The sequence below is a fragment of the Heteronotia binoei genome, chromosome 17, assembly GCF_032191835.1.
Source record: "Heteronotia binoei isolate CCM8104 ecotype False Entrance Well chromosome 17, APGP_CSIRO_Hbin_v1, whole genome shotgun sequence".
Taxonomy (NCBI): Eukaryota; Metazoa; Chordata; class Lepidosauria; order Squamata; family Gekkonidae; genus Heteronotia; species Heteronotia binoei.
In genome coordinates this window covers 12194023-12216607 of record NC_083239.1, presented here as the reverse complement: position 1 = coordinate 12216607, position 22585 = coordinate 12194023, and the positions used below count along the sequence as shown (strand labels likewise).

The window sequence follows — 22585 nt, the reverse complement described above, 5'->3', positions numbered from 1 at the left end:
CCTGGCCAAATAGGTTTGGGATGTTTTCAAATTCCTGCCCTGGTGATCTTCAGCTAGTGGCCGGAGGTATCAGCATGGCCTCTTCATTCTCACTGCAGCACATGGAGTCCAGTCAGTGTCTCAGTGAGTAAAACCTTCCACGATCTCTCCTCCACCTAAGTGCCATGGGCATAAGACGGGAGCACGACAGAAAAGGTGCGCAGCCCTCCGGTCTTCTGAACTAAAGCCAAGTGAATTTCCTGATAAGGTAGGAGTTTCCTGCTGGCATTTCTCATAACAGGAGCTAGTTTTTCTGGTTTTGTGGCTTTTGTGTGTCTCACCTCAGGAGGTAGAGACAGCACAGTACGCATGTGCCTTTCACTGTGGGACTTCTGCAATTCTTGTTGCTCCATTGTGGCAGGAGGTGAAATACAGTTCTTTTAAAAATTTGCATATGTGCTGTCACAAATGTGGCTTGGGCCAGTGTTTCAGTTTTTAACAGTGTGTTTATATTTTATTCTGGGCTATTAGGGGTTTTTTTTGGGGGGGGGGGTAGGGTCATTTATTGCTACACATTCCTATCCCCAAGTTTGAACAGGCTAGAAATGTGAGTCAGTAATGATCAATGCAATGAAGATTGCATCAAAGTTTCATCCAGCGTGGCATAGTCATGAGAGTCTAGGACTAGAATCTGGGATATTTGGGTTCAAATCCACACAGTCACTGATGCCTAATGGGTAAACCCCTCTCAGTCTAACCTGTCTCATAAGGTGCTACAAGGTGCTGGTTATCACCTTTAAAGCCCTATATGGCCGAGGACCTGCCTACCTTAGGGACCGCCTCTCTCCACATGTTCCCCAGAGAGCACTAAGATCTAGCTCCCAGAGTCTTTTAAGGATCCCTGGACCAAAGGAGGCCAAACTGAAAGTAATGAGGGAGCAGGCCTTCTCTATAATGGCCCCCCACTGGTGGAATCAACTACCGGAGGAAGTGTGATCCCTGCGGGACTTTAATCAGTTCCGCAGGGCTTGCAAAACCACCCTCTTTCTGCAAGCTTATAAGGAACCCTGAAAGCGACATCTAGCCATCGGAATATACCTATTGAACATAGCACCTAAATTTATTGTAGTTTTAAATTTTATGTAGCTGTTTTAAATGTATTATTAACTGTATTTTATAATTGTTTTATATAATATCATGGTATACACCATGTCCTGTTAGCCGCCCTGGGCCTGCTTCGGCGGGGAGGGCGGGATATAAATAATTTTTATTATTATTATTATTATTATTATTATTATTATTATTATTATTATTATTATAGGGTTCTTGATTGTGAGGATAAAATGGAGTCACAGAGAATGATGCTTGTACTTTGGTTTAGATCCCCTCTGCAGAATTAAGCAGGATATAAATATCTCTATTAATGCTCTGCCTATAAATCTGACTTGAATTACACCAAGGAAGCATCACGGATGAGAGGAATCTAGAACTAGTTCATGTGATCTGATTCTTGGGCTTGGGGGTTGGGGCAAGGAGAACTGAAAGGAGCCCTGGCGTGACTGAGCTATGTGGATATGAGCAAGCTGTGACCAGACTCACTAGAGACCAGAGACCAGACTTTGCTTCATTTCAACAATCCCCCTTTTATTCTATGCAAATTATCAGTTGATGTTCATTCTCATGGGAAAAGCAAAGCAACACAGGTAGGCAGATTTGCTGGAAAGTTTTTAGAGCACTTAGGCCAAGGTTGCCTACCCCAATGTATATTTTCCCCTTAGGTCTTCCTCAAGTGTTTGTAATTAAAGAGCCAGATAGTGTCAAAATTCAGAGCAAGAACCTATACAACTTGACAGATAATTAGCCATGAGGATTAATAACCCATAAAATTCCCACAGCCCTAACACTTGTTGCGAGTCCTTTATCACAAAGATCTCAGAATAAATAATAAGCATACACAGGAGCACCCAGCATGGTGGTTTTAGTACATTGGCATAAATCTGTGTATGGTTCACATCTGGATTACTGGCAATTATTCACCTCTATTATTTCCTTTTTTAAAAAGGATCTCTAAGGAGCCCTTTAGTCCCATGGGAATCTCTGCCTGGTCTTCCATTTTTATATACTGGTTATTCTGAATCTCATCTCTTCAATATGCCTTGACTTAGGTCGTTTTCGCACTTACCTTATTCCGGAGCGACGTCCCTCTTCACCGCGCAGCGCCTGAGCGGATTTCGCTCTACTTGCTCCGCAGAACCCGGAAGTCCCGCGGCTTTTGCGTCGCAAATGTAAACCGCCAAAAACCAGATTTCATTTTCTTTATTTGGTTCCACGTTGTGCCATGTTTGACTCTGGGGCCATAGGTTGCAAAGCCCTGAACTAACTTTCATTCAGCCTCATTAAAAACAAAACTGCAAAATTTTAAATTAATTTCCAGGTGGTATTTGACCCCTGTAAGCCTGTACCATGCAAAGCATGTTTCAAATCCTAACTGTTGGAAGGGTTGTAAAATCCCAGGTTCATTTAAGCACTATTGATGGGAGTACCTGTCTATTGTTGACTTTTGGAAATAAATTATACCTTTAATTGAAGAAATTAGAAACCAAAAAAATTCCAGTAACTCCTGAATCAATTTTATTGAATTCCTGGTCTAATTAAATTATGTCAATTTACAAAACAGAATGTACCTCTTTCCTTTCGATGGCTGCCAAAATTTTAATAGCATGAAATTGGAAATCAAACTCCATCATTAAAACAATGGTTTCGAAAGGTCTGGGATATAATGGCAATGATTGCTATGCAAATAGTGCAGTCGGAGGTTCTAACTAAAACAAATAACTTCCTAGAAAAATGGTACCCTGTTCAATCTAATCAAAAAGAACATTGTAAATTGCCTCAAAATATATGGAGTTTGTCTTTTATTGAATCTTAACAATTTAGACAATAGCCTAATGTTTGAAGAACATGTAAGCTTTGTTAAGTTAATTGTAGTCTCTTGCTCTTTTGCTCCTTTGATTGCCCGGAAAGGAAAATGGGAAGGGCAGCTACAAGTGTTGCCTTGATTTCTTTTTGAAAAAAAGAGAATTGTTATTGTTGGGGTATATTAGTTAATCTGTATCATAACTAATAATATGTTGATTGCATAAGGATATAAAGTAATACAAATTTTAAGTGAAAAAAAATTGAAACATTCAGGAGGAAGTTTGGAACAACCCTAGGGAAACCAGGGCACCCTGTCGTTGCAGCTGTGAAATCTGGTAATCACTTTCAACACCAGGGCATTCTTTGAGCAGGAACACACAGGAATGCAGTTCCAGCTGGCTTGGTGTCAGGGAGTGTGGCCTAGTATGCAAATGGGTTCCTGCTGGGCTTTTTCTACAAAAAAAGCCCTGCTCAGCACTGGGTATTTGAGGGCAATATCTCTGCAGCAAAATGGCATATCCCCATCTTTGCATTTCCAGCATTCATTTTAAAAATACTCTCCAGCCCTTTTCTTTGCAGAGAAATAAGGGGAAATGTGCAAACAATGTTTGCTGTGATTGTCTGGGAAGGAATATGGGAAGGGCAGCTACAAGATGGGCTAGAATTGAGTTACTTAACTCCTTCCTGACCAAGTTCATTATCATCTATCCTATCACCCTTTCTCCCTGGGCCATAAGAACATAAGCGAATGTAAGAGAAGCCATGTTGGATCAGGTCAGTGGCCCAACACTCTGTGTCATACCAGTGGCCAAAACCCAGGTGCAATTAGGAGGTCCATCAGCAGAGCCAGAACTCCTAAAGCCCTCCCACTGTTGACCCCCAAGCACCAAGAATATAGAGCATCACTGCCCCAGACATCTGTACATTGTGGCTAATAGACACTTATGGACCTCTGTTCCACAAGTTTATCCAATCTCCTCCTGAAGCTCTTTATGCTTGTAGCCAGCACCACTTCCTGTGGCAGTGAATTCCATGTGTTAAATATTCTTTGGGAGAAGAAGTACTTCCTTTTATTTGTTCTAAGCCTACTGCTCATGGATTTCATTGTGTGCCCATGAGTTCTTACATTGTGAAAAAGGGAGAAAAGTACTTATTTCTCTACCTTCTGTATCCCATGCATAATTTTGTAAGCCTCTATCATGTCACCCCTCAATTGTCATTTTTCCAAGCTAAAAACCCCTAACCTCTTTAACCTTTCTTCATAGAGAAGGTGTTCCATATCCTTAATCATTTTAGTTGCCATTTTCTGCACCTTTTCCAATTTGGTAATATTTTGAGGTGCAGTGACCAGAACTGTGCACAGTATTCCAGATGAGGCCGTGCCATAGATTTATATAGGGGCATTATGATACTGGCTGATTTGTTTTCAATTGCCTTCCTAATAATCCCCAGCATGGCATTTGCCTTTTTTTATTGCAGTTGCACACTGTTTCGACATTTTCAGTGGGTTATCTAACACAACTCCAAGATCTCTCTCCTGGTCAGTTACTGCCCGTTCGGACCCCATCAACATATATTTATAGTAGGGTTGCCAAGTCCAATTTACGAAATATCTTGGGACTTTGGGGGTGGAGATGGGGGACTTTGGGGGTGGAGCCAGGAGACAGTAGGGGTGGAGCCGAGATTAAGGCTGTGACAAGCATAATTGAACTCCAAGGGAATTCTGGCCATCACATTTAAAGGGACGGCACACCTTTTCAATGCCTTCCTTCCATAGGAAATAATGAAGGATAGGGGCACCTTCTTTTGGGGCTCATAGAATTGGACCCCCTGGTCCAATATTTTTGAAACTTGGGGGATATTTTGGGGAGAGGCACTAGATGCTGAACTGAAAATTTGGTGCCTCTACCTCAAAAAACAGGGGGGCCCCCAGAGCCCCAGATACCCGCGGATCAATTCTCCATGATTTTCTATGGGGATAAATCTCCATAGGGAATAACAGAGTCCCCAGCAGACATTCCGCTCCCCTCCCCCCGCTTTCTGACGACCCTGAAGCAGGGGGAGGGCCTCCAAACCGGGGGATCCCCTGCCCCCACCTGGGGATTGGCAACCCTAATTTATAGGTTGTTGGGTTTTTTTGCTCCAGTGTGTATTACTTGTACTTGCTCCTGTTGAACCTCATTAGCCACATTGATGGCTACTTGCCCAGCCATAACAGATCCCTTTGGAGCCCCTTACAGTCCTCTGTCACCACCCTCTACAACTTAGTGTAATTTGCAAACTTAGCCACTTCACTGCTTACTCCTAACTCCAAATCATTAATGAACAAGTTAAAAAGCACCAACCTAGTACCAGACCCTTCAGTGCCCCACTGGTTACCACCTTCCACTGTGAAAACTGCTAATTTATACTCATTTTCTGTTTCTGTTAATTAACTGTTTTTTTTAATCCACAAGAGGACTTATCCCATGATTGCTGATTGTAGTGATTGCATATTCGTGTTCGGAGATCCACAAGTTCTCATTTGAGTTCTCTCAGAACTCTTGGATGTATGCCATCTGGGCCTGGTGATTTGTCAGTTTTTAATTTGTCCATTAGTCACAGGACCTCCTTTCTTGTCACCTCAATCCAACTCAGGTCTTTTGACACAGATCTTTTGACACTTCTCCTAAAATTGGCGGTTCCCTGGAGTGGGAAAGCACCTCCCATCTTCCACAGTGAAAACAGACAAAACAGTGACTTCTCTGCCATTTCCCATCATCCTTTAATAATCTTTTCACCTCTTGGTCATCCAAGGACTCCATTGCCTTCCTGGCTGGTGTTCTGCTTCTAATATATTTATTGTTAGTCTTTATGTTTTTTTGCAATATGCTCCTCATAATCCCTTTTTGCCTGTATGATCACTGACTTGCATTTTATTTGCCAAAGCCTGTGTCCCCTTTTATTTACCTCACTCAGACTAGCTTTCCACCACCTAAAGAAATGGTTACCTTTTGCTGCTTCTGTGAACTTTGTTAACCAGGTATACCTTTTAAAATACCTATTTGTACCTTTCCCAACCTGTGGCATAAATTTTATCTGAGCTTCCAGTATTGTAGTTTTAAATAGTCTCCAAGCTTCCTGAAGGGATTTGACCCTCCTTACCTTTCCTTTGTTTCTTCTTCACAAGCCCCCTCATTTGAGATAAGTTACCTCCTTCTAAAGTTAAATGTGGTTATGTTACTCTTTTGGGGGCAATTCTTTGTTTACATAAATGCTAAACTTAATAGCATTATGGTCACCAGGGTTCCCTCTGAGTTAGCATGAGCTAGCTCACAGATTTTTAGCCTCCAGCTCACACAATTTTTACTTAGCTCAGGAAGGATGACTCCAGAGCACAATAATTTATGCAGTAGCTCACAACTTTAATGCCAGTAGGTCACAAAGTAGAATTTTTGCTCACAAGACTCTGCAGCTTAGAGGGAACATTGATGGTCACTGTTCTCAACTGGTGCTGTTGTGTTCACATCTCTCACCCCTGGTAGGTTCTGTGATTATCTGCTCCTTGGCACAGTCATTAAGAGTATCTAGGAACCCAACCTCTTTCTCTTGTGTGCGTAATTAAAGTTACCTATTATGACAGTTATTTTATCTAGCTGCTTTCCTTATTTCTTTTGCTTCTTAAAAATCATCCTCTAATGTTTGATCTGGTGGTGATAACAGACTCCCAAAGTTAAGCTTCCTTTAGGGCCCACTATTTCCACCCATAGTGTTTCTATAAGTGAATCTATTTCTCTTAGATTCTCAATTTTACTGGACTGTATACCCTCTCTGACATACAGAGCCACTCCACCTCTGACCCTACCCTCCCTATCCTTCCAATATAATTTATATCTAGGAATCACTATCCCACTGGTTATCCTCATCCCATCAAATCTGTGAATGTCTGTCTGTATTCTCCTCTAGCTCTATAAAACAAGAGTCCATTTGACAGAAAACTAGAGTGAGATTTATACTAATTTAAGGTTGCTTCTTTTATTTGCATTGGGAAATTTATCTGAAGAGTATGTAGGACCATGGGAGGAGTAGAAAGATTAACCTCCAGTTTCACTCAGCCCATTACCAGATTTTAACCATAAATTATGAATCTCCTTTTTAGGGTTTGTAGAATCTTTCGGGCTCAAGTGCCGTGTTCTACTGGAGAAAGTTTTTCTTCCAAACGTTTTGTTCTCAGCTGCGGAGAACATCCTCAGTGGCGTTGCAGCCGGAGCAGGCGCTCTGACCTTCTTGGCTGCTGTGCATTGAGTGAGGCCAGGGCTGCTGGAGAGCTGCTATTTCTAGGCTGGAGGGGGTGTGGTGAAAGGGCAGTTGGTTTGTGGATGTGCCCATTGTTTGGTGGGGCTTCCTGGAAGGGTAGTGATAAGGAAACTGGCTGTTGAATGTGACTTTTTATAACTTTCTTGTGTAAAGGAATGCATACCTCTGAGCATGTGCAGAATGCCTTTTGCTCACCAAATAGGAGTAAGAGTTATGCTCCCCCCGACTAATAGATTGAAAGACTTACCATATATGTAAGAAGATGTTCAAGGCAAGATGGATTCAGAAAAAAATAAGAGCCATTAGAGATCATATTGCAAATTTACTATGGCTACTGGAGAATACCAGAGAATTTTAGAAGACAATCACTGTGTTTTAGAGATTACAGCGAAGCTTTTAACTGTAAGGATCACAAAAAGTTATGGTTTGTTTTAAAAGAAACTGGTCTGCCACCACAACATCTGATTGTTTTGATGAGCAACCTGTACTCTGGACAAGAGGCTACTGTTAGGACAGAGTATGAAGAAATTGAGTGTTTCTAACTGGCAAAGGGGTCAGACGAGCATGTATTTCTCCCTGTCTCTTCAATCTATGTGCTGAGCATATGATAAAGAAAGATGGATTAGATTTGGGTCATCAAGTTGGTGAGGCTTGTTTACTATCCCTGGTGTTGTTCCCATTCCTGAATAATCTGTTGTAGGCGGGTGCGCTGCCAGGCCTGTTGGGTGTCAGCTTGCTCACCTTCCCACCAAGCCTGCTGGTTTCAGGTGTGGTTCAGGGCTCTGACCACCCCTGCCATCTCTGCCTCAACCTTGCTTCATTCCTGTTCCAAAACGTACAACCGGCGGTCCCATTCCTGCAGGTAGCTAATGCAGGCTGCTGCATTAAGCATAGAGAGCTGTGCAGCTGACAGTGGGTTTGTCTCACCAAACTGCAATGGTGCTCGTCAGGGCACTTTGCTGGCGCTGGGAGCTTCCTCCTGCTCCGCTGCTGTGCCCTGGGGGGCTGGTACAAGCTGTTGGTTGAGGTGGGGAGGAGCTGGAAGCGCCTACCCCAGGTCTGTTTGAATCCGCTCCTATACTGCTACCGATCACAGAAAGATTTACCTCTACATCCGGATGGGTTTCCTTGTGTGCAGGTGCTGCAGCCGCCATCTCGGCTTCATTTTCAGCTGGAAAAAATGCTAGGGGCTTCCGAAACCCATTTCTCCATGGTGGGGCACCTCCCGCAGTGCAGGTTGCACCCCCTGGTGCTTGGGGGTGTTCCCCCATCAGGGTCTGCCATTCGTTCCTCCAAACTTAAGTTGATAAAGGTTGTTTTGGATGAAAATCAGAGTCGAAAGCAGAGCTCTGCTAAGACGCACCCTCTTCCCAGAATGTTAGGGTTCAAGCACAATTTACTCAGAGGTGCAGAGACCTTTATGAAATCATCCCAATATGTAAGGCCTGCCCCCCCCCCCACTCTCCCCAAGCTGTGATCGCAATGGACAATCTTGTACATGTGTACAAATGATCCCAGTTCCTACAGCACTACTGTTTTTAAAAAGCATCCTAGGCAACTGAGGCTACACGAGAGGTGTTATATAAACCCTACAGTGTTGCTCATTATTCCCTTAAACCCTGTCACCATGGCATTTTTTCATACTAAGAATGCAAAAACAGTGTGCCAGCAGCATGTGTGAGATCACAAGCATATGATCTTTCCGCAGAACAGCCATGTGCCCACCCAGGATGCACTCAGTGCTTTGTATGTCAGGTGGCTGGCAGAGAATTACCTACTACTCCATGTTTTTCTTTCTTGTTCCCTTCAGTCCTCTGCTCCCCTATTGTCAAGGCCTGGCAAGAAGTTCCCCACCTCTAGCTCCAATCACCCACCCTCAAGAAATTGAGTGGGAGAAAAAATGGGCTTCATAGAGCCTCTCTAAGATTTCCCCCAGTCTCTATGGTCTTTACCACAGAGATTAGGAAAAATTCCTACAGCATCACCCAGAAGTGACATCACTTCCTTCCCAAATTCCACCCTCCCCTAATCTCCAAGAATTTACCTAGGGAGGAGTATTCAAGACCCTTAGAGTTTCATAGAGGGACTTATGAAGGGAGAGCAATAAACACATTCTTAGGGGCCATGCTGGAGATCACTGTACTAACCCATGCAGCATACAGGCTCCAGTATGTTTTTATATTCATGCTTTTTGTTGTTTTAAATATGCTGTTAAGTCTTGAGCTGTCTCTGACATGGTGGATCTATCTATCTATCTATCTATCTATCTATCTATCTATCTATCTATCTATCTATCTATCTATCTATCTATCTATCTATCTATCAATCAAGATTCTGGTGTAGAACCAACATTTTTAGGGACTGCTGGCTGTCCCTGACCAAAAGGGTCAGACTATGGCCCTTTCTGCAAGTACAGTTTATGGCATTTTAACGCAGAAAATCCAAGGAGTTAATCCTTTAAGCCTGACTTCAGATTTGTGTTCCTACCATACACATCATTCTTTTCTCTGGTGTAATTATTATGTATTTTGTGCATGTGTTCTGAAGCTACAACCAAAACCTGCAGTTGGGAATGTCACTTGTGATGTGTTGGGGATGGCGTCCAAAGTTTTTTTTTAAAAAAAAAAATTATGCCCTACTGCAGCTGTGCAGTAGCGTCCAGTGAGAGCTTCCCATTCAAATCCTCCTTGTTCAGTTCCATGAATGAAACTGACTAGAGCAGCTGTGAAACTTCCTTTTCTTACTGCCAAGCTCTAGTGCACGGGTGGCCATATTGTGGCTCTCAAACCCGCCCCCCCCCACCACCCCGTTGGCTGACTTGGAGAAGACGTTTCTCCCTATAAATCATTTCTCCAAGCCCAGCCAACTGCCCACTTGAAGAATGCATTTAAAGATAAAGCTGCTTTCCACCTCTCCCTCTCTCCCCCATCTATTTTCCTTCCTTCCTTCCTCTCAAACTGTCAGACTTGGAACTTCAAAGTAAAACGGACCATCGTTTGTAGCAGATTAATCCATTTATTTGAGAACTAGTTGTCTAGGACAGGGACGAGTTGAGATTGATACATTTCAAAGCAAAGCAAAGCATGCCATTTTAACCTCTAACATCAAAAGCTAAACAATAAAACCATTCGCACACTTTCAGGAGGCAATAGCCGGTTCTCAGGCCTCCTTATCTCTTTCTCAAGGAAGGAACCCTGCTGGTTACCTTGAGGCTCACTATCTTCAAAGCTCTGTTACGTTTGTTAGTGCTATGCAAAGAATTCCCATGAGAGTTAGTAACTGTTGCAAAAGTGTTTGAAATGCAAACCTTCATTCCCAGGGTTAGTAGAACCATTCAAAATGGAGTTAGTTAGGGCAAGGGGACATGAACAGTTTAAGGCACATTTAAACAAGTAAGTTCCAATGTCTGACACAAACATCTGATGTTCGTGTCTTCTAGCTTGCAAATGTCTGATGTTTATGTCTGCTTTGTTGTCAGTCAATGTGAAAAATGTGATTGAGTTGACCTGATGCTAGTCTTTCCCTCCCCCCCCTTACAGAGCTTGTAAATTTCATTCCATGCAGCCTCATCCCCCTCCCTTTGTTTGCATTCAGTGTTGAGTTTGCACACTGATGAAGGGGTGCTGATAGTGGCTGAGTGGTTGCCCTGGTGCACCTGGCCTGGAGCAGCAGGTAGGCGAGAGAAGGGAAGGGTGACCTGAGGAAGAGGAGCCAACATAAGGAAACTGCTGCCAACTTGGCTGACCACATGCACAACAGAGGGGGCACACCAAGGCTGTAGTCTCCAACAGGACTAGGGTTGCCAAGTCCAATTAAAGAAAAATCTGGGGACTTTGGGGGTGGAGCCAGGAGACTTTGGGGGTGGAGCCAAGAACAAGGATGTGACAAGCATAATTGAACTCCAAGGGAGTTCTTGCCATCACATTTAAAGAGATAGCACACCTTTTAAAATGCCTTTCTTCCATAGGAAATAATTAAGGATAGGGGCACCATATTTTGGGGCTCATAGAATTGGACCCTCTGGTCCAATCGTTTTGAAACTTGGGGGGTATTTTGGGGAGAGGCACTAGATGCTATACTAAAAATTTGGTGCCTCTACCTAAAAAAATAGCCCCCTCAGAGCCCCCAATACCCACGGATCAATTTCTTTATTCCCTATGGGAATCATTCTCCATAGGGAATAATAGAGTGCCCAGTAGACATTTCCCTCCTCCCCACACGCTTTCTAAAGGGGGGAGGGCCTCCAAACTAGGGAATCCCCTGCCCCCTCCCTCTCACACACACACACTTACCAGATCTTCCTCCGGACAACTCTACTTCCTGTGAAAACGAAAGCAAAAGAAAGGGAGGGGCCGTTCTCAGAAGCCCTTTCTGCTTCCTGCTTCCTGCCCAGCCTTAAAGGGGCAGACATTTTGCAAACGGCTCAGGAGCTTTACAACATGAAGCCTAAAGGTATGTTCTCCCGCCCCTCCACCCCCCACCCCCGCTTCCAGAGTTTTGAAGAGTGGGAGATGAGGCTGCGAACCCAGAAGTCTCCCGCCAGAGCGGGAGGTTTGGGAAGCCTAAACGGGGCAGTAGGGGCAGCATCCCCTCTCAAATTAGGATGTGCCCCTACTCCACAGCCTGCTGGTCCCCCTCCCTCCTGGTGTCCGAGGGAGCCTGTGGTGACCGGTGGTGACCACATGGCTCCTCCTCCACACCGGCTCTCTCTGTGCCTTTCATCTCTTCCCTCTGTCTGATAGCAGAGCAGAGGGGTTTTAAACTCCCTCTCTGGAGTTGTGCTGTAGCAGTGGCACAATCTCTCGATTGGATACAATGGGGACATCCTGCCATAGTGATTCAACTCCAGAGAAGGGGTTTAAAGTTTAAACCTCCTCTCTGCTCAGCTGTCAGGTTTGGGGGGGAGAGAAGGGGGAGCTGTGGTCTTCATTGCCTGCGGCCAAGTCTTCTTTCTTCTAGCAAGCAGAGAAATGACTTGCTCAGCCAGGAAGCCATCAAGAAGAAGACGAAGATGATATTGGATTTATATCCCGCCCTCCACTCCGAAGAGTCTCAGAGCGGCTCACAATCTCCTTTCCCTTCCTCCCCCACAACAGACACCCTGTGAGGTAGATGAAGATATTGGATTTATATCCCGCCCTCCACTCCAAAGAGTCTCAGAGCAGCTCACAATCTCCTTTCCCTTCCTTCCCCACAACAGACACCCTGTGAGGTAGATGAAGATATTGGATTTATATCCCGCCCTCCACTCTGAAGAGTCTCAGAGCAGCTCACAATCTCCTTTACTTTCCTCCCCCACAACAGACACCCTGTGAGGTGGGTGGGGCTGGAGAGGGCTCTCACAGCAGCTGCCCTTTCAAGGACAACCTCTGCCAGAGCTATGGCTGACCCAAGGCCATTCCAGCAGGTGCAAGTGGAGGAGTGGGGAATCAAACCCGGTTCTCCCAGATAAGTGTCCGCACACTTAACCACTACACCAAACTGGCTCTCCCAGAAGACCCAGCAAGGGGAGAGGGTCGTGGCTGCCAGTTGCATGGCCTCCTCATTGCTGGCTGCCCAGTCTTCTTCCTTCTAGCAAGCAGAGAAATGACTGGCTCAGGCGGCAATGAAGCGGGGCTGCCTCTCTTTCCCCTCCAGAGAGCCTGGGATGTCAGAGAAGGGGCCAACCACTGTATGTGTATTTTATTAATACTTCAATTTTTGTGATGTCACACCCTCCAGTGGCTCCACTGCCCCTCCCAATTCCTGCCTACAGGCCAAGGACCCACTTCAACTTCCCCTTTCTCTCCTCACTCCTCCACTCTTTGGTTTACCACCGCTGGGCTTCTCCAAACATGGACATGAGCTTGGCAGTTGGCTGGCTGGTCTGTAGGTTTGTGCTTTGATGGTGGTGACCTTGATGTGGGCAGGGAGTGGTCTCCAAGGGGAAGGAAAAGGGGGGGGATCCAAATGAATGTCTGCTTTTGAATTTTACCTTTGGCTTTTAAGTGAAGCAAGAGGAAAGACCACCACAAAACAACTCTGAGAAACCCTGGGAAAAATGGAAAGCAAAGCAATCACTGAAGGGCAGTAGAAAACAAAAAAAGAAAACCTGATGGACATGCACAGAGACGGGGGGGGGGATGACAAAAAAACCCCACCCAATGGTGATGCATGGTGAAAGTGAGGAAAAAGACCAGTACATAGGGGAGGGACAGTGGCTCAGTGGTAGAGCATCTGCTTGGGAAGCAGAAGGTCCCAGGGTCAATCCCTGGCATCTCCAACTAAAAAGGGTCCAGGCAAATAGGTGTGAAAAACCTCAGCTTGAGACCCTGGAGAGCCGCTGCCAGTCTGAGAAGACAATACTGACTTTGATGGACCAAGGGTCTGATTCAGTATAAGGCAGCTTCATATGTAGGAGGGACGGTGGCTCAGTGGTAGAGCATCTGCTTGGGAAGCAGAAGGTCCCAGGTTCAATCCCCAGCATCTCCAAAAAAGGGTCCAGGCAAATAGGTGTGAAAAACCTCAGCTTGAGACCCTGGAGAGCCACTGCCAGTCTGAGAAGACAATACTGACTTTAATGGACCAAGGGTCTGATTCAGTATAAGGCAGCTTCATATGTAGGAGGGACGGTGGCTCAGTGGTAGAGCATCTGCTTGGGAAGCAGAAGGTCCCAGGTTCAATCCCTGGCATCTCCAAAAAAGGGTCCAGGCAAAGAGGTGTGAAAAACCTCAGCTTGAGACCCTGGAGAGCCGCTGCCAGTCTGAGTAGACAATGCTGACTTTGATGGACCGACAGTCTGATTCAGTATAAGGCAGCTTCATATGTCCATATAATAGGCCTATATTTCATTTTGCCAAAACTATCCAGCTGTTTTTAAAACAAACTTAGCTGTCTTTATGGCTGCCTGGCATTGTGTAATCATGTTCAAGAATCTCTCCTATCAAGGACTCACAAGGACCACTTCAGTAGAAGTTTTGAAACTTTTTATTGTTCCCTCTTTTGGGGGACTAAAAACATATAGCTTGTGGCAGTGTAAACTTTTAAACAGGAGCACTAGGAACACTTTGAAAAAGAACACAGTCGGACAACACAACACACAGTCTATTGGTTGCAACCTGGAAAATTCCACCCTAATATACTTTCAAATCTGCTGCTGAATCAGGAGACAAGACTGCCAGTTTCCCTTGTCACTTCTGGCACTTTCCTTTCATGTGCCCCCTCCAACCTGTTCTGCATATCCTTCTCTAGGAGTAGGAAGGACTGAGTGGGAAATAACTGTCGGCATAAGCTGCAACTGCCTCATCTCCTTATTCAGCACATTTAAAAGGCACCAAGGATCTGGAAACCTGCTTTACAGACAAACATACAACTGTCGTTATTCACCTGAGATTTCTTACAAGTAGCAGACCAGCTGCTGATGTTGGTGAAAAGGAACACACCAAATAGTGTCACCAAGAGGGATTCGGGGAAACAGAATTAGAATGTTCCTCAGAAAACACACTGTTTGAATTCTCCAAGTGGGAGTGGAAGAAAACAGCAGCTTCTCCAGCTTGGCAAATTCAGGATGCAAAGGAAAGGTGGAAAGCACCCTGAAGAAAGAAGGTCTGTTTTCTCCAAAATCCCCACAAGGGATATAAACATTTAACATGAGACAGAAAGCTTTTAAACACTTGAACAGAACTCAGCACTCGGCAGCCACTGGATCGAATGTGACCTATTGACAGCTTGAACCCTGACCTCGCTGTTGCCTATCTCCTCTGTCCCTCCATGTTTCCTGAAACAATGTGGAAGGAGGGAAGGGAATGGAAAAATAGAAGCCTGGAAGTAAGAGAGGAAAGCAATCTCCCTTCTGTTTGTTCTTCCTCCTCCTACTTTTTTCAGGCAGCAGTATGGGTCCAGAAATCAGCTTTTATACAGATTTTTCAAATTAAATAACTCTTCAAACACACAAACACGTTGGTTGTCCTGGCAACTGCATAGGAATGTTGAAGTGACCCTCAAAGGCTCTTGCTGAAGCTTTTATGATGTTCTGGTATTCATATCTGAAGCTTTGGGAAAGCAAATAATTCTACCCTCATTTTGCTCATGAAAGAGATAAATTTGTGCTGTTGGAAGTCTGGACGGAATCAGAATGCAGAATGTCCCATAAGCTTACAGGTGAGTGCCATCCATAGCTGTTCTTTCCCATGCCAAAGTCAACATGGTTCGTGGATGGATAGTTCCATGGTTCGTGGATGCCAAATAGACTTGAGAACAGTTTGATGGATGTCTGAGGATTAGAATAGCCTGACACATCTTCAAAATGACAGAGCCCTACTATATTCTAGCACTACAAACCGAGTGCATGTTGGAATTTTTCAGAAGACTCGGACAAATTTTCTGTCAGGGTGGCAGTGACCCCAGTGTGTCAGGAAAACATAGGAGGAAGTGAGCCAGACCAGCAAGACAGACAGTATGGAACCCAACAGAGAACTTTCAGTTCTTCAAACCTGTTAAGACAGTGGAAACTGTAATCAAAGTTTACTTTACAAAATAACCCTCAGAATTACTGCACCATATTCTAATAATGGCAAAGTAATAATTGTTCTAATAACTGCAAAGCAGCCAGCACAAACAACTGGAAGCCACCTCCTTCAGGAAAAGGAAACCCACTTTTTTGGAACCACTTTAGCTCCTATAATTTGCCAGTTCTCTCATCATCCATTATAGATTTCTTCTTCAGATTATCTCAGTCTTCTAACTGCTTTATAGATGATACCCTCAATCTAGGCTCATCTTCATCGCAATGGGGTTTGACCTACTAACAGCCCTAGTATCTGCCACTTCTTTGGATATAGAAGGTTCAGTGGCTTCTTGTTGCCCTGAGTGTCTCTGTTAACATTCTGTTATCAATGAAAATGATGAGAGCAACACAGGATACAGGATGTACACTAATTATGCTCTACTGATTGTTACACTCCAAAAATCCCTGAAACTAAAAAACTACGCAGGTCTGATTCACGTTGGCCTCCCTTGCTGCAGTACTCCACTTCTATGTGGCCCAGACTGAGAAGATCCCTAATAGCCCAGCGGCTCTAGCTTCTGAGACGATTGCATTTTAACTGATAGCTACCTGTTTTAATTTCTGTGGTTTTTAACTGTTTTAATTATTGCATTATTGTGATTAAATTATTGTATACTGTTGCTGTGATCCACCCTTAGCCCCCTTGAGGGGAGGGTGGAATAAAACTGAAACAAATCTGCTAGGCACTAAATTTGTGGTTCCCATTCACTGTATTTGCCAGTCCTTATTGTAGAATGTGGACATTTTAGTGCAAAAATCTGCAACCCTGGTTTTGAAGGGGAAACGTCTAATTCCTACAAGTACTTTGAGGAGAATATCAGTCACCTCTGTAAAATTCTTGAAAGATAATGCACAGGCCTGGGCTGATAGCCATAGGATTTAGGTTCTGGAAAACTGCCCTCTATAGAGTCCCTGTTTCCACCTACTATGTTGCTTTTTAAGCCTTCTCTAGAAGGCACATTCAAAGGAGATAATTCCTCCACAGGACTTCCACAGCCACAAGAGTCATTTTCAGATAGTTTCTCATCCTCAAGAAGGAGGTCACAGAAGTCCTGATTACTTTGTACTCCAAGGAGTGATATTTGTGGGTCTCCCGGGATTCTGAAGCTGGCTTCATGAAAACTTTCTGAAGGCATGAATAGCTTTCCAGTTGGAAGGTTAGAGTCAGACAATTGAAATAAGTCTGTAACCTCATCCAAATCTCGTCCTTCCCTTTGAGCAACTGGGTAACTGTCTGGATATACAGAGGATCCCTCTGAAGAGAATCCCGCAGACAGCGAAGTTGTCTCACCTTCTTGGAACCCAGAAGTCACCTCCCCAAAGAACCTGGGCATCATTAGATCTGGCATGGAGCCTTCATCCAGCTGAGAACTGTCTGATTCAGAACATGAATCAGGCTCTTTCTTACTCAGGTCAACTATCTGGTTGTGAGTGTTATTCTTCTTGAATCGATGCATTTCGGTGTATGGTCTGGAACCACCAGTATCCTCCTCCTCTTCATCCTCATATTCTTCTAACACAGAAGGAACTAACTGTGAATGTATCTGAGATGTAAGTCTGCTCCAGTTTTCTGCTACAGCAGAGTGTCCAGAGTATGTCAAGTCGCTGATTAATTCCTTTCCAGTGAATTCCAGGAACTTCTTCGGACATTTAAAGCTGGAAAAATCCTAATTGGGGAGAAAAAAAAATTGCAGCTGGTCATTTAGAGGCAAACAATTTTGCTTTTTACTTTTTAATCCCTTTTAAAAAAAGAAATAGTTTAAAATGATATGGAAATTACAGAGTTGCACATGAACAGCAAAACAGATATGAGCAAGCATTCAAAATTCAGGCACCTTTCCTGTTCTTACATTTCTATTACAAATGAGGAATTTCTTCTTCAGAATCCACATTTCAATCCGAAACAGATGGGCTTAAGACAGTTGTTAGAGATGAAAACTCCTAAGTTATCGATTATGAAATACCCAATATCCTTGGCATGACGATCAGCCTCTAAATCAGGGGTGTCAAACATGCGGTCTGGGGGCCAAATCAGGCCCTTGGAGGGCTCCTATCGGGCCCTCAAGCAACTAGCTGTCATCTGCTTCCTTCTCCCTCTCTCTTGCTTCCTTTTGTATCACAGCTTGCTTTGCAAGGCTTGCTCTGCAAGGCTTGCTCAATTGCACAGGAGCTACAGAGCAAAACCTCTATTTTGTTCATTAGCTGAGGCTCCTCCCTTGGGGAGGAAGGGGGGGGGAGGCAGAGCTTGTTCTTCCAGGCTCTCTCAATCACGCAGCAGAGCTACTGAGCCAAGCCTCTCTTCCTTCTATTGGCTGAGGCTCTCCTCTCTCCCCACCCCCCCTGGCCGGTCTCCTGGGGAAGGAAGGAAAGAGCCACGGCTTCCTTTGCCCAGTTCTCTGGATCCCATGGGAGAAATACAAAGAAAGCACCTTTAAGACCAACAAGTGCTGTTTTAAGTTTTTAAAAAAATATATATATTTGTGTTTGTGTCCTTTATGAAGTTTCTATTTCTGCTACTTAATCTTAAACAGGTACACACGTGGCCTGGCCCAACATGGCCCAGCCCAACCCAACATTGCCCGGCCCAACAAGGTCTCATTTACGTCAGATCTGGCCCTCATAACAAATGAGTTTGACACCCCTGCTCTAAATGCCATCTATTAAAACAATGAACTATGAAAAGGGGTCAACGCATGGTTGGGGGGGGTAGTGTGTATATGCCTTGCATGTAGACCTTTCTGAATTAATTCTCTCGCAACTCCAGTTAAAAGATCTTGTGTAGACCCTCTGACTGAGATCTTGGCACACTAATCTGGGTTACAGTGGTCTACTTGGGCCAATGGTTTGACTTTCATAAGGCAACTTCGTGTATTCATGTATTGCTTGCTAGCTCACACATAATGTCAAATAGCGAATACCAAGAAATCAAGCAACACAGACTCTGAAACGCTGGTGTCAAATGTTTGAACAGTCAGGTAACATATTTCTAACAACGGAACAATCTGTCTTTGTGGATTCATCTGAATGTACTATATTTAACTGAACATCGGTTATGTTCCACTGAAATGCATTTTGTGGTTATTTCTCTTCACAGACGGAATTCTTTAATTACAAGGAAAATTGCCTGGTCTTTGCAATTTCAAGAGAGAGAAAGAAACCACTTGTTTCTTCCTGCTCACATAAACCAGGGTGATACCAAACGGGCACCAGCACCATTCCTGCTCAGCATTAAGCACAGGCATGCTGTTATGAATAGGTCTTAAAATCATAGTCTGGAATACCATCATTTTTTCCTCCTGTGCCTCTTTCTTATTTTCGTAATGTCTAGCTCAATGAAGAGTTCTGGAGAACTCAAACGCCTGCACACCATTTTGTGGCATTTTGGTTGTTCCTGATAGAAGTTACTATGCGGATTGTGTCTTCCTTTTTTGGGGCTTTTAATTTTGCAAAAAGAAAAAAAAAACCCAAACTTTTCTGACTTTCTACTATTACAGAAAAAACACTTTGCTAAAAAAAAGTTTTGTTGAGGAACTTTCATCATACTGTTTATGGTTCAGGCCATTTCTCACACTTCCAGGCCTCACTTTTGGCACATGACCTAGAATATGCTGAACACTTTCCTGCAGCTCTACAGTGCAGGGGAGAACTGGGAGTGGTGAGCAGGCTGCCCTTTAAGATGCTGGCTGCCATTAGCTGCCTGCTCACTGAGGAACACCAGGAGTCCTTATTTCACTGCCACAGGAGGTGGTGGCGGCCACAAGCATAGCCAGCTTCAAGAGGGGTTTAGATAAAAATATGGAGCAGAGGTCCATCAGTGGCTATTAGCCACAGTGTGTGTGTATGTATAAAAAATTTTTGCCACTGTGTGACACAGAGTGTTGGACTGGATGGGCCATTGCCTGATCCAACAGGGCTTCTCTTATGTTCTTATGTGACACAGAGTGTTGGACTGGATGGGCCATTGGCCTGATCCAACAGGGCTTCTCTTATGTTCTTATGTGACACAGAGTGTTGGACTGGATGGGCCATTGCCTGATCCAACAGGGCTTCTCTTATGTTCTTCTGTGACACAGAGTGTTGGACTGGATGGGCCATTGCCTGATCCAACAGGGCTTCTCTTATGCTCTTCTGTGACACAGAGTGTTGGACTGGATGGGCCATTGGCCTGATCCAACAGGGCTTCTCTTATGTTCTTCTGTGACACAGAGTGTTGGACTGGATGGGCCATTGGCCTGATCCAACAGGGCTTCTCTTATGTTCTTATGTGACACAGAGTGTTGGACTGGATGGGCCATTGGCCTGATCCAACAGGGCTTCTCTTATGTTCTTATGTGACACAGAGTATTGGACTGGATGGGCCACTGGCCTGATCCAACAGGGCTTCTCTTATGTTCTTATGTGACACAGAGTGTTGGACTGGATGGGCCATTGCCTGATCCAACAGGGCTTCTCTTATGTTCTTATGTGACACAGAGTGTTGGACTGGATGGGCCACTGGCCTGATCCAACAGGGCTTCTCTTATGTTCTTATGTGACACAGAGTGTTGGACTGGATGGGCCATTGCCTGATCCAACAGGGCTTCTCTTATGTTCTTATGTGACACAGTGTTGGACTGGATGGGCCATTGCCTGATCCAACAGGGCTTCTCTTATGTTCTTATGTGACACAGAGTGTTGGACTGGATGGGCCACTGGCCTGATCCAACAGGGCTTCTCTTATGTTCTTATGTGACACAGAGTGTTGGACTGGATGGGCCATTGCCTGATCCAACAGGGCTTCTCTTATGTTCTTATGTGACACAGAGTGTTGGACTGGATGGGCCATTGGCCTGATCCAACAGGGCTTCTCTTATGTGACACAGAGTGTTGGATGGATGGGCCATTGCCTGATCCAACAGGGCTTCTCTTATGTTCTTCTGTGACACAGTGTTGGACTGGATGGGCCATTGGCCTGATCCAACAGGGCTTCTCTTATGTTCTTATGTGACACAGAGTGTTGGACTGGATGGGCCATTGCCTGATCCAACAGGGCTTCTCTTATGTTCTTATGTGACACAGAGTGTTGGACTGGATGGGCCACTGGCCTGATCCAACAGGGCTTCTCTTATGTTCTTCTGTGACACAGAGTGTTGGACTGGATGGGCCATTGCCTGATCCAACAGGGCTTCTCTTATGTTCTTCTGTGACACAGAGTGTTGGACTGGATGGGCCATTGGCCTGATCCAACAGGGCTTCTCTTATGTTCTTATGTGACACAGAGTGTTGGACTGGATGGGCCATTGCCTGATCCAACAGGGCTTCTCTTATGTTCTTATGTGACACAGAGTGTTGGACTGGATGGGCCACTGGCCTGATCCAACATGGCTTCTCTTATGTTCTTATGTGACACAGAGTGTTGGACTGGATGGGCCATTGGCCTGATCCAGCAGGGCTTCTCTTATGTTCTTATGTGACACAGAGTGTTGGACTGGATGGGCCACTGGCCTGATCCAACAGGGCTTCTCTTATGTTCTTATGTGACACAGTGTGTTGGACTGGATGGGCCACTGGCCTGATCCAACAGGGCTTCTCTTATGTTCTTCTGTGACACAGAGTGTTGGACTGGATGGGCCACTGGCCTGATCCAACAGGGCTTCTCTTATGTTCTTATGTGACACAGAGTGTTGGACTGGATGGGCCACTGGCCTGATCCAACAGGGCTTCTCTTATGTTCTTATGTGACACAGAGTGTTGGACTGGATGGGCCACTGGCCTGATCCAACAGGGCTTCTCTTATGTTCTTATGTGACACAGAGTGTTGGACTGGATGGGCCACTGGCCTGATCCAACAGGGCTTCTCTTATGTTCTTATGTGACACAGAGTGTTGGACTGGATGGGCCACTGGCCTGATCCAACAGGGCTTCTCTTATGTTCTTATGTGACACAGAGTGTTGGACTGGATGGGCCACTGGCCTGATCCAACAGGGCTTCTCCTATGTTCTTATGTGACACAGAGTGTTGGACTGGATGGGCCACTGGCCTGATCCAACAGGGCTTCTCTTATGTTCTTCTGTGACACAGAGTGTTGGACTGGATGGGCCACTGGCCTGATCCAACAGGGCTTCTCTTATGTTCTTATGTGACACAGAGTGTTGGACTGGATGGGCCACTGGCCTGATCCAACAGGGCTTCTCTTATGTTCTTATGTGACACAGAGTGTTGGACTGGATGGGCCATTGGCCTGATCCAGCAGGGCTTCTCTTATGTTCTTATGTGACACAGAGTGTTGGACTGGATGGGCCACTGGCCTGATCCAACAGGGCTTCTCTTATGTTCTTATGTGACACAGAGTGTTGGACTGGATGGGCCATTGGCCTGATCCAGCAGGGCTTCTCTTATGTTCTTATGTGACACAGAGTGTTGGACTGGATGGGCCACTGGCCTGATCCAACAGGGCTTCTCTTATGTTCTTATGTGACACAGTGTGTTGGACTGGATGGGCCACTGGCCTGATCCAACAGGGCTTCTCTTATGTTCTTATGTGACACAGAGTGTTGGACTGGATGGGCCACTGGCCTGATCCAACAGGGCTTCTCTTATGTTCTTATGTGACACAGAGTGTTGGACTGGATGGGCCACTGGCCTGATCCAACAGGGCTTCTCTTATGTTCTTATGTGACACAGAGTGTTGGACTGGATGGGCCATTGCCTGATCCAACAGGGCTTCTCTTATGTTCTTCTGTGACACAGAGTGTTGGACTGGATGGGCCATTGCCTGATCCAACAGGGCTTCTCTTATGTTCTTCTGTGACACAGAGTGTTGGACTGGATGGGCCATTGCCTGATCCAACAGGGCTTCTCTTATG

At 45.0% G+C, this 22585-nt stretch overlaps 1 protein-coding gene across 1 annotated transcript in view; it reads right to left on the bottom strand.

Annotated features, from left to right (window-relative positions):
• Positions 1–14142: 14142 nt before the first annotated feature.
• Positions 14143–22585, bottom strand: part of IFNLR1 (interferon lambda receptor 1) — a 28034-nt gene continuing 19591 nt past the window's right edge. Inside the window, exon 11 of the mRNA XM_060257604.1 lies at positions 14143–17406. Coding sequence (XP_060113587.1) covers positions 16561–17406 — 846 coding nt within the window. The 3' untranslated portion in view covers positions 14143–16560. The remainder of the gene's footprint in view (positions 17407–22585) is intronic.